The sequence below is a fragment of the Amblyomma maculatum genome, chromosome 2 (genome assembly GCF_055883805.1).
Source record: "Amblyomma maculatum isolate TAMU_Amacu chromosome 2, ASM5588380v1, whole genome shotgun sequence".
NCBI lineage: Eukaryota > Metazoa > Arthropoda > Arachnida > Ixodida > Ixodidae > Amblyomma > Amblyomma maculatum.
Window position 1 is genome coordinate 64,581,752 of NC_139345.1, and position 16,014 is coordinate 64,597,765.

The 16,014-nt window shown below is 46.1% G+C and overlaps 1 protein-coding gene across 1 annotated transcript in view; it reads right to left on the reverse strand.

Moving 5' to 3' along the window:
• Nucleotides 1-2,180: 2,180 nt before the first annotated feature.
• Nucleotides 2,181-16,014, reverse strand: part of LOC146198831 (semaphorin-2A-like) — a 37,216-nt gene continuing 23,382 nt past the window's right edge. The window contains exons 9-12 of the mRNA XM_084591984.1: nt 14,085-14,431; nt 11,082-11,209; nt 9,481-9,626; nt 2,181-2,306 (exon numbers count right to left, since the gene is read on the reverse strand). Coding sequence (XP_084448110.1) covers nt 2,276-2,306; nt 9,481-9,626; nt 11,082-11,209; nt 14,085-14,431 — 652 coding nt within the window. The 3' untranslated portion in view covers nt 2,181-2,275. The remainder of the gene's footprint in view (nt 2,307-9,480; nt 9,627-11,081; nt 11,210-14,084; nt 14,432-16,014) is intronic.

Below are 16,014 nucleotides of genomic sequence, written 5' to 3' on the forward strand. Positions count from 1 at the left end.
CTGTGCTGAGGGACAAAGTAAATGGCCGAAGTACTTGCATGACTTGCAGCAATATTTGTATTATGAATTTGCATGCGTGGTCTGTTTGGAAGTGTTGCTGCCTTTCTATGCCGCCACCTTTGCCAACCACTTTCATTGTTCTGGAGCAACTGCTTATAAACAAGCAACAGAAACTAGAGTTCTTTTAAATGGCAAAGGTTGGCGCGCGCTGAAAGGCAACAACCTTCAAAAAATACAGGCTCGTCAATGCGACGCGGAGGTTTAAAAAAAAAAAAAACTTGTTTATAATTCGCGCCAAAGTGAACGTATGAGTGACGTCATTTGACGTCATGGCCCCCCCAATTTTCATTGGTCGCTGGAGCCCATGAGCCGCCATGTTTTGTACGCATGGGCATCTATGGAGCCTGATATCTTGGCAAGGCCTGCGCACCCCAGCAGCCTACGCCACGACAGGCGGATGGCGATAAAGTACCAGCAAATGAAGGTGTGAGCGCGAATCTGAGTCTAGTCACATGATGTCATCTCGCCCCTTTACCCAAGCCTGTACGCGCAGATTCAGTGGCTGGTACCTTATTGCTCATCCGCTTGTTGTAATATTCGCTAATGGGAGAGAATGTGATGCAAAGGGCTTGTTAGAATCTCGGTGGTGTCGGCTCGCCGCGCTCGCTGCTACTTGCACCGTCACGTGGCCGGCTATCTGACGCGGGTGAAGAAGTCATCGCAGGCATATCGGCCTGCCGTTTTAATAGGGCCGAGGAGACACGGCCGCCGCTGATATTGTTCACTCAAACCACGTTTGAGAGCACCACAATCGTGACGCGCGCATGGACTAGTCACGTGGTTTTACTTGTATTTCACGGGGTTTCTTCCGAGCCCGGAAAAAAAAAAAAAAAAAAAAAAAAGATATACGTGATGCTTTCGTTATCGTAATTATTGGAATGAAGGTTTCTGAAGGCGCTCTCCAACTTTCCCATTCACATTTTTGGTCTAAAGTCGATATTTATTAAATTAGAAAAAATAACATAATTAGCCAATTAAGTAATAGCAAAACAAAAAATTGCCTGTAGTGTGCAAGGAGGCTGGCAGTTGTATGCAACGTTTCACTGACCTACCTCAAAGATATATTTTAACCCTTGGTTCAAGTTAGCTGGGACACCCGGTATATAACTGAGCAGTAAGGCTCTCAGTTCAATATATCAAAGCGTTAAAAATATAACCTGTCGTTAGGCACGTATGATAGGATTTCAAAGACAGCAACAGCAGCCATTTTATATAAAACAAAAATATCTATCCGAAGATGCATATATATAATTACTATATATGAGGAAAAATGACCCATCTCTGTGATACGTTTGGATTTTCGGCGACCAATCTGTGCTAGCTCGGTCATCTACCAAAGGCATCATAGAAAGGGCGCTCCTCTTTGGCGGACGGTGAGACGTACGATGTGATGCCACATGAGTTATACAACTAATTAATTAACTCAAACTTTGTTTATCGTAGTTATAGTGCTAGATCACTATATCGTAGTTGTGCGGGTAGTTCCGTGGGGAAGACGACGCCATATTAATTTTTTAGTTTTTTTTTTAATTAAGAAAAGCTAAATTTGTAAAGTTCAGCAGCGCGAGGAAATACGAAGCTCCTTTTTCGTACGAAACCGAAAATGAGCGCAAGAGACGCGCTCAAGATGCACGGCATAGAAGCGACGTCCGGTGATGACGCGGGGCAGTGGAAACGGCGCCAGATTCGAAGTGGCTGCTGTTCTGTGACTTGTCACGCGCTTTATTTCGCTCCGTCGCTCTTAAAAGTAACGACCACGCAGATGGCAATGACTATAGCCTTTCCCTTGCACCAATCTGCGAGGCAGAAGAATGTACACGACATGGCGCAACTGAAATTCCAGTTCGAACTGAGCGCCGTTGCCACTGCTCACGCCATCATGGGACGTCGCTTCTGTCCCAAGCTTCCTGCGCATCTCTTGCGGTCACTTTCGGTTTCGTACGGAAAGCGTCGGAATTCTTTGCACAGCAGGACTTTACAAACTGAGTTTTCCTTGAAGAAACATGAAGATGGTATTGAACTGTTGGACACAACCGGGCCCTGATATAGGCCAGAAAGCCCAACAGCGCCTACAAAAAAAGGCACAATTGAGACACGAAACTGAAACGGCAGACTTTTGTTCTGAAAATCCTAGATTTAGCGTCAAAAAACACCCACATCAAGCAGTGCTTATATGTATTCAAATAGAAATAAACGAGCCTCCTGGCTTCCAGGGTCAGCATGTCCGCTTAGTTGGAGCGGTTGACCTGGGAACAAAAATGAAAAGAGCAGGCATGAGCGCAACACTGGCTACACGGTAGTTTTGGGTCCTTGTTGTAAAATACGTCTCTTTTATTTTACAGCAGTGCAAGCACACCAATATATGGACTTATATCCTGAAGAAAAAAAAAAGGCTAAACAAAGGCTAAACTATAGGCAATGACGTTCAATCGGCATGAACCAGCGCCTGGGCGGGCGGTGGTGGCGGCTGCAGCTGCTGAACGCTTCTACTACCTGTTCTCCGCTCCAAAACAACCTTAATTGCACGAACTGTCCCAGGCGGAAATTCCGCAGGTCGAAGTTGCAGTTGCAATTGCGAAGTTGTCGCCGGCACTGCTCTCTCTGCTGCCAGGGATTCGTCGTGCGGCCTGTTGCCTTGCTACGCCGCGGATCGCCTTCTCTCTACCCAGAGCCTCGCGGGCGCACCAGTCCATGACTGGCGGCAACCTTAGCGGCCCACTTGGTGGCCAAGGCTTGAATGCCCGGGTTCGGGCTGACCAGAACGGCCTCCCATCGCTCAAGAGAAGGAATTTGTACTAGATCCTCAGGTGGAGGCTCTTTACATTGTCATAATATGCAATTATAGGTGGCTGTTTCGCCACAGAACCTGCACGCGGGGTTAAAGTCATCCGGGTACATTTTTGCTAATAGATGTGGGCACGGTGTAAGAATAATATAGGTGCTGACACTCTCCTCCCGCCGCGCGCGAGAACGCCGCCCGCTCGCGGCCAGAGTAAGTTCAGGTGATTCGGGCGTGTTGCCATGGCAACCGGTCGCTAACTTGGAGGGCGCTGCCAAACGCGGGCCCACGTTGGGCGGCTCGGTCCGGCGTGGCGCGGCACTGCGCACGTAGTTTTTCCGACATTTCGTAGTATTCGGCTGCACTTCTGTGCTGTTTTAAACACGTTATTTTATTTTGCATCAGCACATTGTGTTTGGCTATCGTGGCAGAGTAGCCCACAACGGTGAGTGTTGCGCGGAGTGCTATGCAATGAGAAGAAAGTGCTTCGTGTCGAACTGTAATTTGGGCTACCGTACTTGTGCGGAGCGTGTGGCACTGTTCAAAGCTCCGTACGACAATTCGCTTAGAGCAGTGGCGCCGTGCAATTCCTCAGACAGGACGTTAATGCCCACTGACCATGTCTGCGCTAATCATTCTGCTGAGGACGCGATATCACGAGCATATTACGTGGAGCTCAATGGTAGAGTGCTGCTCGACGCGAAAAGAGGCCCGTGCTTTCCAAAGATGCGTGCCTACGATATTTCCGAACTGTCCTAAATATCTCATACGGCCAGAGAGACCTAGGAAGACACGTCCGCAGGCTGCGTTCGCAGGCTGCGTCAGCAAAATCGTGTCCGCAGAAGTTGTGAGCAAATTTAAAACTCGTGGGCCATTCACAAATGCCGTAGAATCTTCAGATCTGCGTGGTGCGCTGCACCTTGCACAAGGACCTTATTGAAATGACCTAATTACTAGTGCAACAAATTTATGCGACATATTTTAATCATTTTGAAAGCTGAGGTAGAGGAGAATAGATGAATAAAGTTTAAAAATATCAAAAGTGAGTTTCTTCTTTAATTGTCGTGAGAAGTCTTCATTGTTCGCAGTTTTCCTGAAATTAGCGCGTACTGATATATCATGTTCAACTGCTTTACACAAGATAATTTCGTTCAAACAAAGTTTTAAGACTGGCGCACTACTGATGTTAATTTCAAGCAACCAATTTCCTTAGCGTTTTGAATCCTAGTCATGCCAGCAAAGCGAAAATCGAGCTTGGGCAGCGGAATCTCAAGACGCCAGCACCGCTCAGACCCGCTGATATTAGCGCCATCTGTCGGCTTGCAGCCGAACTGCAAGGCGCGCGCCACAGCCGCCGAACCACGGCCGGTCGCGAGGGAGAGCGCGCGCTATCCCTCGAGACCGGCCGTGGCAGAACATAATTTGGACGCTCCCGCCGGCGTAGTATATTCTTACACCGTGATATGGGTTAAGAAAGGATCTCGTCTGGAGTCTCCTCCAAGCGGCCTCCTGTGCCTTATCCAAAGTTTTTTTTTTCAAGTTGGGTCTTGGTGAGCCAAATGAAGCAGGACAGAGGCTAGTAGAGTTTTGTCAAGAAAACAACCTGATCATAGCGAATGCTCATTTTGAACAGCACAAGAGGCGCCTGTACACATGGACTTCACCGGACGGTCTTTACAGGAATCAGATTGATTATATTCTTGGCCGGCAGAGATGGAGAAGCGCTATACAAGCAGTAAAAAACAAGGCCTGGGGCCGATTGTGGCACCGATCATCAGCTTCTTGTAGCCAAATTTAAGCTTCGATTGAGGAAAACGCAGAAAACTAGAAGGCCTTTCAGGTATGATCTGGATCAAATTCCATCAAAATATGCTGTGGAAGTGAGGAATCGATTTCAAGAATTAGATCTAGAAGACAGAGAGCCCGAAGAGATGTGGACTGATGTTCGTGATATAATACAAGAAGTTGCTACTAAGGTAGTTCCAAAGCAAAAGAAATGCAAGAAAGCAAACTGGTTATCCGAAGAGGCTTTGCAAATAGCTGAGGAAAGGGGGATGGCAAAAGTTATGGGGGAAAGAGAAAGACACAAGGTTCTCAATGTGGATTTTCAGAAAATAGCAAGGAGAGAAGAATGCCTTCCTGAACATACTGTGCCACGGCCGCTAGATGGAAGCGCTTCCATCGAGCGGCCGTGACAGTGCCAAGCAGTTGAGGATAACAGCCAACTGAGGAACACAAGAGCTCTGTATAAGACAATCAAATATATCAAAGGAAACTTCTGTGCTAAGGTGGGCGTGATAAAGGACAAACGAGGCAGGGACCTCACTGAAGCCTCAGAGATAAAGGAGAGGTGACAGGAATACACAGAACTGTACAAGAAGGACCCGGATGTGCAAAATCAACATAAGACGGTTGTGATTACTGATCTCCAGCCAGGCATCCTGAAAGAGTGAAGTTGAATGGGCCTTAGCCAGCCTTACTAAGAACAAAGCTAGCGGAATTGATGGCATTCCAGCTGAGTTGCTTCAAAACCTCAACCATAACGCTGTTAACGTTCTGTATACATTATGTCAGCAAATTTGGACAACCCTGCAGTGGCCACAGGATTGGAGGAGGTCAGTTTACATCCCCATTCCAAAGAAAGGCAGTGCCAAAGACTGTTCCAACTACCGCACGATCGCGCTTATTTCGCATACTAGCAAGGTGATGTTGAAAATCCTCCAAGGTAGGCTGCAGCAGTATGTGGATCGGCAGCTTCCGGACGTGCAAGCTGGGTTTCGCAAGGGCAGAGAAACTAGAGACCAAATTGCCAACCTTCGCTGGATCATGGAAAAAGCAAGAGAGTTCCAGAAACCCATCTACTTCTGCTTTATTGATTATGTGAAAGCGTTTGACTGCGTAGATCACAGCAGATTGGCAAGCTCTCCAAGAGATGGGAGTTCCAATGCACCTCATCTGTCTCCTCAGGAACCTGTATGAAGGGCAAGAGGCCACAGTCAGAACTGGGCATAGTCTTACTGATTGGTTTCCGATTGAGAAAGGAGTGAGACAAGGCTGCATACTGTCGCCCTGCCTATTTAACCTATATGCTGAGTGCATCATGAGGAAGACCGGTCTGGACGAGTCTTCAGCTGGAGTGAAGATTGCTGGGAAACGTATCAACAACCTTAGATATGCGGATGATACCACTTTAATGGCAGAAAGTGAAGTGGAACTTAAGAGATTTCTGATGCGCGTACAAGAAGAGAGTGAGAAGTTTGGGCTTAAACTGAACATTGAAAAGACAAAGATCATGGCGTCTTGCCCTATCAAGTCCTGGAGCATCAAGGGACAAGAAGTGGAAGCTGTGACAGATTTTTTCTTCTTGGGCTCCAAGATTACCCCGGAAGGAGACTGCAGCCATGAAATTAGGAGACGCCTGCTTTTGGGAAAGAGAGCAATGGTTAGCCTTGACCGCCTAGTAAAGAGCAGAGACGTTAGTCTGCCAACCGAGATCCGTATAACTCGTGCTATGGTCTTTCCAGTTGTGATGTATGGATGCGAGAGTTGGACTGTGAAGAAGGCTGACCGCCGAAGAATTGACGCATTTGAATTGTGGTGCTGGCGGAGACTCTTGAGAGTTCCTTGGACTTCCAGAAGATCAAATCAGTCGATATTGTCGACCATAAACCCTGACTGCTGATTGGAGGGTCAAATTCTAAAGTTAAAGCTCAGCTACTTAGGTCATCTGATGAGAAGAGAGGAGTCGCTGGAGAAAGGGTTGGCAGCGAACGCGATGGTTAGATGGCATCCTCGAGGCACTGCAGATGAAGTTATGTGATGTTAGGAAGATAGTGAGAGATCGGAAAGCGTGGCGTGATATGGTCCATAGGGTCACGAAGAGTCGGACACGACTGAACGACTGAACTGAATGAACTGCTCTACCGTGTTCAATCATTAACTGCTTTACACAAGATAATTTCATTCAAACAAAGTTTTAAGACTGGCGCACTACTGATGTTAATTACAAGCAACAAATATCCTTAGCGTTTGGAATCCTAGTCACGTCAGCAAAGCGAAAATCGAGCTTGAGCAGCGGAATCTCAAGACGCCAGCACCGCTCAGGATGGGTGGATGGATGGATGGATGGATGGATGGATGGATGGATGGATGGATGGATGGATGGATGGATGGATGGATGGATGGATGGATGGAATGTAGGAGCGTCCCCTTTGAAACGGGGTGGTAGCAGTAGCTATCATGCTCATGTTTTGCTCATCATGCTCAGGCCCGCTGATATTGGCGCCATCTGTCGGCATGCAGCCGAACTGCAAAGCGCGCGCCGCCGCCGCCGAACCACGGCCGGTCTCGAGGCAGAGCGCGCGCTCTCCCTCGAGACCGGCCGTGGCAGGACATAATTTGGACGCTTCCGCTAGCGCAGTATATTCTTGCACCGTGATATGGGTTAAGAAAGGATCTCGTCTGGAGTCTCCTCCAAGCGGCCTCCTGTGCCTTATCCAACGTTTTTTTTTTTTTTTTTTTCACATCATCATTATCACATTTATTTTCATTGTTAGATACATTAACATGGGTTATTAGTATTACATAGGGAGGTCCCGAAGTAAAAACTGTCCGGGGGACCTCCTAAGGTGGGGCAAAATTTGTGCCGTTCCAAATGACTTGTGATATCGTGAAAAGATGCCAGCCCCTCCTTGGAGTAACCCATGGATACGAAGGACCCACCGACTCGGTTTGCGAAACCTCGAGCCATGTTGTAGGCCGCCTTATTTCCCGGATTCCCCGAGTGACACGGCACGCATATCACTTCAATTTATTTGTATGGTTGCCTGGTCAGTTTCAGCATCTGCTGTGCCGCAGTTAAGATTTGGCTCGTCCCGAAAATAGGCTAGGTTTAGACATGGGCAGACATGGTTTTGCAGCAATTCAATTACCGAGACTATGGAGCAAAGGAAGCCAGTCACCAGGGAACACGTGGTGCTGCACCTGCCGTCAAAGTTCAAGTGGTGGTACAAAGTAGATGGATACCACGGTTAAGCTATATATAGCCACACTGCGACCTCTGGCTGATTGAAGGTCAAGAAGCTTGCCAGGTTGGCCTTGGGTAATACATGGCGTAGTGAAGCTTTCGCTTAAAAAAAAAAAAAACACACACAGAACTTATTTATTAGTACACCTTATTTTTACCGCCCCTTCTGGTGATATATCGAGGCATTGAAGTGTGGTGTGTATATCGCCTAAATCGCGCGGGAGAAGGTAGGTTAAGCGTCCCTATCAAATAGTTTTTTTTTCTTGAACAAATTAATGGGATATGCAACTATTTATTGGCCCGGAATGACTGATGTTTGAAACAATGAAATATGAAATGAATGAAATGAAATACGATTCTGCATGCGCCGTGGACGACAGCTAACGATCCTTTGGAAATCCTACGCTGCATCACCCATTCATCCATCCGTTCATTCGAGTTTTCGAGAATAAGGTCCATCGCGGAAGTTCGCTGTCTACGATTTTTAAATTTTAGTACGCGATTCCCAGATTTCGGTGCCGCTCTTCGAAAACAAAATCAGAAGAGAAAATTGGTGCATTCACGCCGCCAACGACGCAGAAACGAGCATGCACGGTTCATAAAAAAAGAAGAAAAAAATGTTGCGGCAAATGGAAATTCCCCTGTAATGAAGTTGAAAGTCCCGCTGCCTGTTAATAAGCAGGACAACGTAAGCCATCGGTAATATACTTGAAGACAGGGACCGATTTATACGTAACGAGGGGGGCTCCAATTCGCACAAAGCCTTTTTTGAAATTTTTTCTTTCAGAAAAAAAAAGAAAGACAAACGATTATGAAGACATTGGGAAGCGCCTTGGACCCTTGGTGGAACCATGATTTTATCTTGAGTGTTCTTGAGGATGATGACGATGATGCCCGAGTAATATGTATCGGCATGTTTACAGAGAATAACTGAAAAACTCCCCCTCCCCCCCCAAAAAAAAAAAAAATAAAGAACCTTTAGCCATTAGAGTGTCGCTTATAGCGGAATTCATGAAGTCGTGGTTAATCCGGTTAATCAGAAATTAATCCCCGTGCCTTCGCCAACCCCTTCCCACTTTACACTAGCAGATGCAAGGGATTAACCGCAACGTCCCGGCAATCGTCGACGTCATTGACTGGAGGGCCTCTTTTAAAGGCCATGTTTCGCTATGGTGACTTACCTAAGGGGGTCGCCTCAATATATCCAATATGGCAGCATATACAGAGGACTGTTTCAGGTATGTATACACCTTCAGCGGCTTGTACAGGTTGAATCACTCTTCCTTTTAAATTTTACGTAAACTCGTGATTATTTCTCGATGGTGGCAACCTTGCGGGAGCCAAATAGTTCTTCGTTTCTCGAATAAATGAAAGAGAAGGAAAAAATCGCTGTATGGAATTTGAAAGTATAGGCGTGAAAATTGATTGGTTTGAGACCGAAGCGAACTTCAAAGTCGTCGAAATCAGCGATGAACCATCTTGCTACACATGAATGGCAAAACACAAGCAAGCGATATTTTTCTTAGTTTACTACTATTGTGAGCAAGTCTCATCGCATGGGAAGATATAATTGAGGACTGAAGCTCGGCGAGCTGTCCTCCGGCAGTTGACGTACCTTTCACTGTAAGGAAGGCATCGTGTGCCGTCCCAACCGCAGAATGGATCCCGTACGCAGGACACGCACTCTAAGTGACACCTTTCGCACGCATCCAGGCGGTACTGGCGGATCGCGCTGTCACTAAACACGTACAGGCTGTTGCGCTGCAAATCATATAGTAACAACAGAAGAAACTATGAAAACAGTGCACTGCGAAGTAGTAATGAAAAATGACATGCCAGCAAAAGAAATGTTTCAATGGGTTAACAAGCATGATGACCGCACACTGCATGGCTATTTTTCAAACCGCTACAAACAACTTTTGTTGGTCAAGGGTGCACACGGGCGGCAAAATTAAAGTCAGCTCTTCATCATTTTGCCTCAGCGGTGCGCAAGGGTTCGCACAGGGCGCCGAAGTAGGTAAGGCCGCGGCCCTGCTGACAGGCGCCTCTCAATTCACTGTGCTACTATTATTAGTTCTACTAACCTCAGAGCGCATCTTTTGGCGCCCATTCCCGAATGGGCTGTCGTAGTTGGAAGCAACGTGCATGTGCTACGCGGAGGAACCGAAAGGTGACTACCGTGACCGTGAAAGCAGAAATTTGTGGGGAGAGCACTGAAACCCACTCGACATGAAGGGCGATAATGCACGAAAGGCGAAGGAAAGGGTGCGGCTGTATTGTGAGAAGAAGCGGAAGAAGATGGAAATATGCGCATGCAGGTTTGAAAGTGAAGGTATAGCTCTTAGTTTGCGGCGGTGTTTGCGTAATACTTGAGCGGCATGAGCTAAGCCTCCTACTCAGCGTAAAACCCTGCGCTTGTATTGCAGTCGGAGTTGTTAGGTTAGGTGCAGTCGGAGTTGTTAGCATGCCTCTGACATGAGGAAGTTGGCAGGTTGCATGGATTGCGGGTATGTAGGGGATTGCTATCCGAGCTGGCAACTGCAAAATGGGAAGGTGAAATTGGTTTTGAATCCAGAACCCTTGGTTCTCGAGTCAGACGTGCAACCCCTATACATAGGCCACGCCGGGGGGTGCGGACGGCTTGATTAAAACAGGTCTTTATATCTATGGTGGGTAATTTTTTTACATATATACATTGCTAGCTTACGATTACATTTGCTATGTGTGTGAGAGGTTAGGTATGAAATGGTTATGTGCGAGATAAGAGGCACACATTAAACGAGTAGTGATAAAGTGAGTATAGAGCCACAGATGGGCGCCATTAATGAGGTCGTGTTATACTACGAAAGGCAATTTTTTCAGCGATGAAATACGTTGGCACAGGAGAGCAGCTCACCCGCGTCTTCCATGCGCCGCGCGAGGCGAGGTTGACGAGGCACGGTGGGAGCGCCGGCACGCATTTCGGCACGTATATGCCGGCGCTTACTTGATAGGAATAAAGAATGGGAGAGGTTTAAGTTGTCACTTTAAGGATGGATGCGAGGAAGAGTGCAGGCTCTAAGTGCACATATAGCCTATATGTTTCTTTCAAATGATTTGCCTCAGCATATCGCAAAACAAAGAAACCTGAAGCGCGCTGGTCTCAAACGTACCATTATTAAGCATCGTAATAGTCAGCCAATTATTTTGCAATAAGAGTTTGGCTCGCATACGTACCTTCAGCGACACCAATAGTTTCCGTATCGGCTCCGCAGAGACCACGAAACTGTCCACCAGGATGGCAGGGTTCGGCACCTGGTTACCGGTCACGTACTCTTGGACCAACTTCATGACCGTGCCGTCCTCTGGAAATAGGGGGACTGTGTCACTAACTGCTTCGCGCGGGTAGCTTGGAAAGCAATCTCTAAAAAGTATACGAAGAATGCATACTTATATTCCAGCACTTTTGCGCACAGACGAAACGTCGATTGTCTTGCTGAGGAATAATTTGCGCTTGTTGCTTAGTTTGTTACTTCCCTTTGGTGTCCCTTCAAAAGTCGTTGTATATTGCGTTCGATAATGGTGACCGTCCTGTAAAATTTTTTTTTTGTCTCAGTAAAGACTGATTTCGTGGATTCTTGTGGCTTTGTTGAAGCTTCCATGCAACAAACAAACAAACAAACAAACAAACAAACAAACAAACAAACAAACAAACAAACAAACAAACAAACAAACAAACAAACAAACAAACAAACAAACAAACAAACAAACAAACAAACAAACAAACAAACAAACAGACAAACAAACAAACAAACAAACAAACAAACAAACAAATATATCTAGATTAAAATTAGGTTAAAATATTATCTCATTATTTAAGCCCATGACGCCCGTAGCGCAATAGGGCTCAGTGATTACAGCTGAGAAATGTATGGTGGCATTACCTTCGGGGATGCCCGGTGAACTTATCGAAAGGCGGGGGCGATGCTGTTGTATTCCATTTTGTGACCTTTTCGCTTATGGGGGTACCAATGCTGGATGTCATGCGCCCTTCTCCCATATAACACAGATTCAGGGCACATCCATGCGTTCATTGCGCGTCATGGCTCTTTTTCTAACGTGAATAACAAGAAAGCAGATCCAAGAAAAAAATATATATTACATAGTAAGTTTTATGAAAAGATTCCGCACGAATTGCGACTCGCCAGTACAACCACTGGCCCGGCAGCAGTGCTCGAAAGCGGGCCCACGGAGTAGCGCGAGCGAAGGCGAGACTACACGCGTTCGCAGTAGAGACAAGGGCGCTCGCAGGCTGCACGGCCAACCAAAAAGGCGCCAACTAATTTTTTGCGATACAACCGAGAAAGATGGGGAACGCGTACAGCACAATTTGACAGCACAGGTAGCTCGCCGGTGGCTCATCACAGGCACTGCCACCGGTAGTGGCTGGCAGTGGCAAAGAACCAAATATATCAGGACCTCTTGAGTATGTTAAATATCTGTGCCATTCGTATCCTGGGACTGTGGATGCTGCGCACCCTCTGCGCCAGGCACACCTTGAAAACTTTAGAGACGGCAGTCAGATTACGCGCATGACCAGCCGGATCGCCCATCAAAGGAAGGGCAAGTGCGAGGAATTAAGACACTCTCGGCCTCGTACAAGACTCATCCATCAGCCGCGTAGCTTATGACATTCCCTAATACCTGCTCAGCAAGAAGGAATGGGACGAAGCAGACAATATCATCCGCAAGACAGCCCTCGGTCTTCTCGGCACCTCAGCGCCTCACCAAGGTCGGGGTCTATAAGATTCCTTTGAGGAGGACGTGGACCGCGCGACCGGCCGCATTCCACTCCCGAAGCTTCCATGAAGTGTCCCTATATTCGCAGAACGGCAGCGGCGACATCCCACTCGAATCGCCTGATCCTCAGTATTAAAACGCCTCCTTTTCAATGAAGGTAACCTATAGCATCTGTCTACACAGGTCAACTTCAGTTTGCACTCAGCGTTATCGCATCGACCCGCTTTCCGCTTGCAAGCCAACCATCCTGAGGCTTCGTAAGATCATATGGTTTACACTTTGCCGGGTGGCGCAGTGGTTAGGGCGCTCTACTACTGTGCCCAAGGATGCGGGATCGAATCCCTCTCTCGGAGGCTGCTTCCGCGGAGCCCTCCACTACGGCGTCTCTCATAGCCTGAGTCGCTTTGGGACGTTAAACCCCACAAATCAAACCATACGTTTCACACACACATTTCATAAATGGCGTCATCGTTTGCAGCGAACCCATCGAACGACTGTTGCGCTAATGTTTTGTTTTTAATAGTGTCAACTCATCGCTGCGTCACGTACGTGCTGTTCTTTTTTTATTTATGGATTGACATTCACGTTACTTTGAAACTGCTTTACTGGGTTCTTTTAGAAAACACTTATTTCTACGAAGAGAGTGGATTATTTGGTGACCATAAATTCGAAATGTTAAACTACCCGGAGAAACCTTCATCAAAGCAGCTTACGGTTTGAGATTTTGCAGTATATGTAGTTCTAGTGAGCTAGTTCATTTTTTTCTTTATTTTTCCCTTAAACTGTGTGAAAGGAGGCCAAAGCGAAATGCTGAAAGCCTGACGAGGTCTTGGCCCCTTGTACAAGTTGTACAACAGTGGACAAAACACATTTTTGGTCAGCAGTATCGGTATAGAAAACTATCCAAAATACAGAACACTAAGTTGGATTCCTATTTACACCAGACAAAGGGATCCAAGGTAGTAAAAACAAAACCGCACTTCCGGCAAATCTAGGCCAGTGAACAAAGGGCGAATGCAACAATATTCAACAAGTGCCAAGCCAGAACTACATACATCAAAACCAAAAGCAAGAGATTAGAGGTCTTAGAATAAAAAAAAAAAAACAATTTTGTTTCTGATGGCAAGTATTTAATACTCTTTCAGTGTGCAACCGCTGAAGCAGCTGACATGGTTACCAAAACTCCAGTCTTGCAGTCATGAACGAAATAATTGAAATAACAAAAAAATTAAAAAATCACTGAATGATTTGTTGAAGTTGAGGACAATTTCAGATTGCATCAACAGTTTACTGCACTGAAATGTTAGCGTTTATCTACCATAATTTGTTTATGAGGCCCTCCTTTTAGGATTGTGGATCTGGTACGTGCTAGGTTCTATTTGAGGGACATGCTATTTTTTCTTATAAGTCTACTGCAGCAGCCTGGCCGATAACTAATACCTGTGGCCACGTAGCACACGAGCCATGTGCCCCACGTCGCGTTCATCACGAAGGCCGACAGGCTGCTGAACTTGTAACCGTGCCGAACAAAGAAGGTCCGGTTATGAAGCTGCGGGGCCGGGTCGAAGAGCAGCGGGTGCTTGGCCAGGAACTGCGGGCCTTCAATGGGCTGGGTCGCAGAGTTGGGCGCGCAGCCAATGCCAGGACGGGGGGACGGCACGTTCTTTTCCCTCTTGCTAACCATATACGGCTTCGCCTCGTACGTCTCGAAGAAAGCGCTGGAGGCGAACGTGTGCTCGATGTCGACAAGTCGGAATGCGCACACAGCCGAATCCGGGTAGCCGTTACTGCGGATGCAGCGTGTTTCGATGTAAGTGGGTGCTGTCAAAGTCAAATCGATATAATTAATCAAATGTTACAGGAACTACGTAACACAAGGAGGCCAGGAAGCAGTGCTTATTGCGCCATGTATTCTGTGGCCCAGCACCATAGCCGCGACCAAATTAGATTGCAAGAAATTAAGTTACCTCTTAACATGGTAACATGGCGATGCGGCCGCAATTCTGCAGCGTCATAATTAATGTAACATTATTAATGCTCGTGAGGAGGTTTCTCTGTGACCGAAAGCAGATAGTCTCTATTAATGACCGCACATCTAACATAGCTCTAATTAACAATGGTGTTCCACAGGGTTCTGTTCTTCCCACTCCACATTATTAATTTACAGCCCTGTTTTAGGCACCGAAATAGTATACTATACGCAGATGACTCTAGCACGATGTCATCGCATCAGAACGTTTTCAGCTCATATCTAACTTACAAATTGTCCTCAATTCTCTTGAGCGTTGGTGGCACATTAACCGCCTCTCCGTGAATGTAACTAAGACTTGTTTTCAAATTTTTCCCTCCCCCTCAGAAGCAATCGCCTATTACATCGCTACTATAAATCAATTCTTCTGCTATCTCGTTACAAGACGAAGTATTTTCTGAGTGTTGTCATATACCCTCACTTAAAATTTCATCATTTAGCTGAAAAATGCAAGTAAATTTCGTATGGGTTAGCACACTAATTAAAGCTGGAAGCTATTTCCCAATCCAAACTTTATTATCCCTTTACTACGCATTCGTCCTCAGCCACTTAAACTACAGCATCTAATCTTAGGGTAACACCTATGATATTCATTTCTGGCCGTCAATATAACTTCAAAAGAAAGCTACGCGCATCATAACCTCTACCCCTAGAATGTCACCCATGCGCTTTTGGTTCATGGATTTAAACGTTCTACCTATCTCAGCCCTTCATTTTTACAATATTGGTATTCTATTTTTTAAGATTCTTCATCATCAGCTCCCGCTCAGCATATTTCCTCCAGGCACACTCATAAGCAATAGCGTCACACGCTTTGCGCTGTGTAATAACTTTTTACTAACCATAAGTCAGAACTAACTACTGGAAACAACACCTTCATTTTTCGTCTATACCATTCTAGAGTTCTTTGAATTTAGATATCAAGGAAAGAAATACACTTTATTTGTTCAAGTTAAATGTTTTCCTTCTTAATGTGTGATTTTCATGTTATTGATCCTCTATGTACCGTGGCATCCGCGAGTGTTTTATTGTCTTGCATTATATGGTTTGTATTTAAATCTTTCTGCAACTCATATTACAAAATGTACCTAGCTATTTATTCTCTGTGTTGCCTAATACATGTGTATATTTCTATTTAGTTGCTCCTTGAAATCTATTTCCATGGGAGGTTCCACCCGCGGTCTTGTACCATGGGACATCTCGCTGTATATGCTTGTAACTTTGTTTGCATTCCTTAATAAACTTCCCACTTCAACTTCAACTACAACTATAAACGACAACTCTGTGCACGTAAAGCAGCCAATTAATCGTTGTGACCGATGGGTTTAATTCCGGAATGTA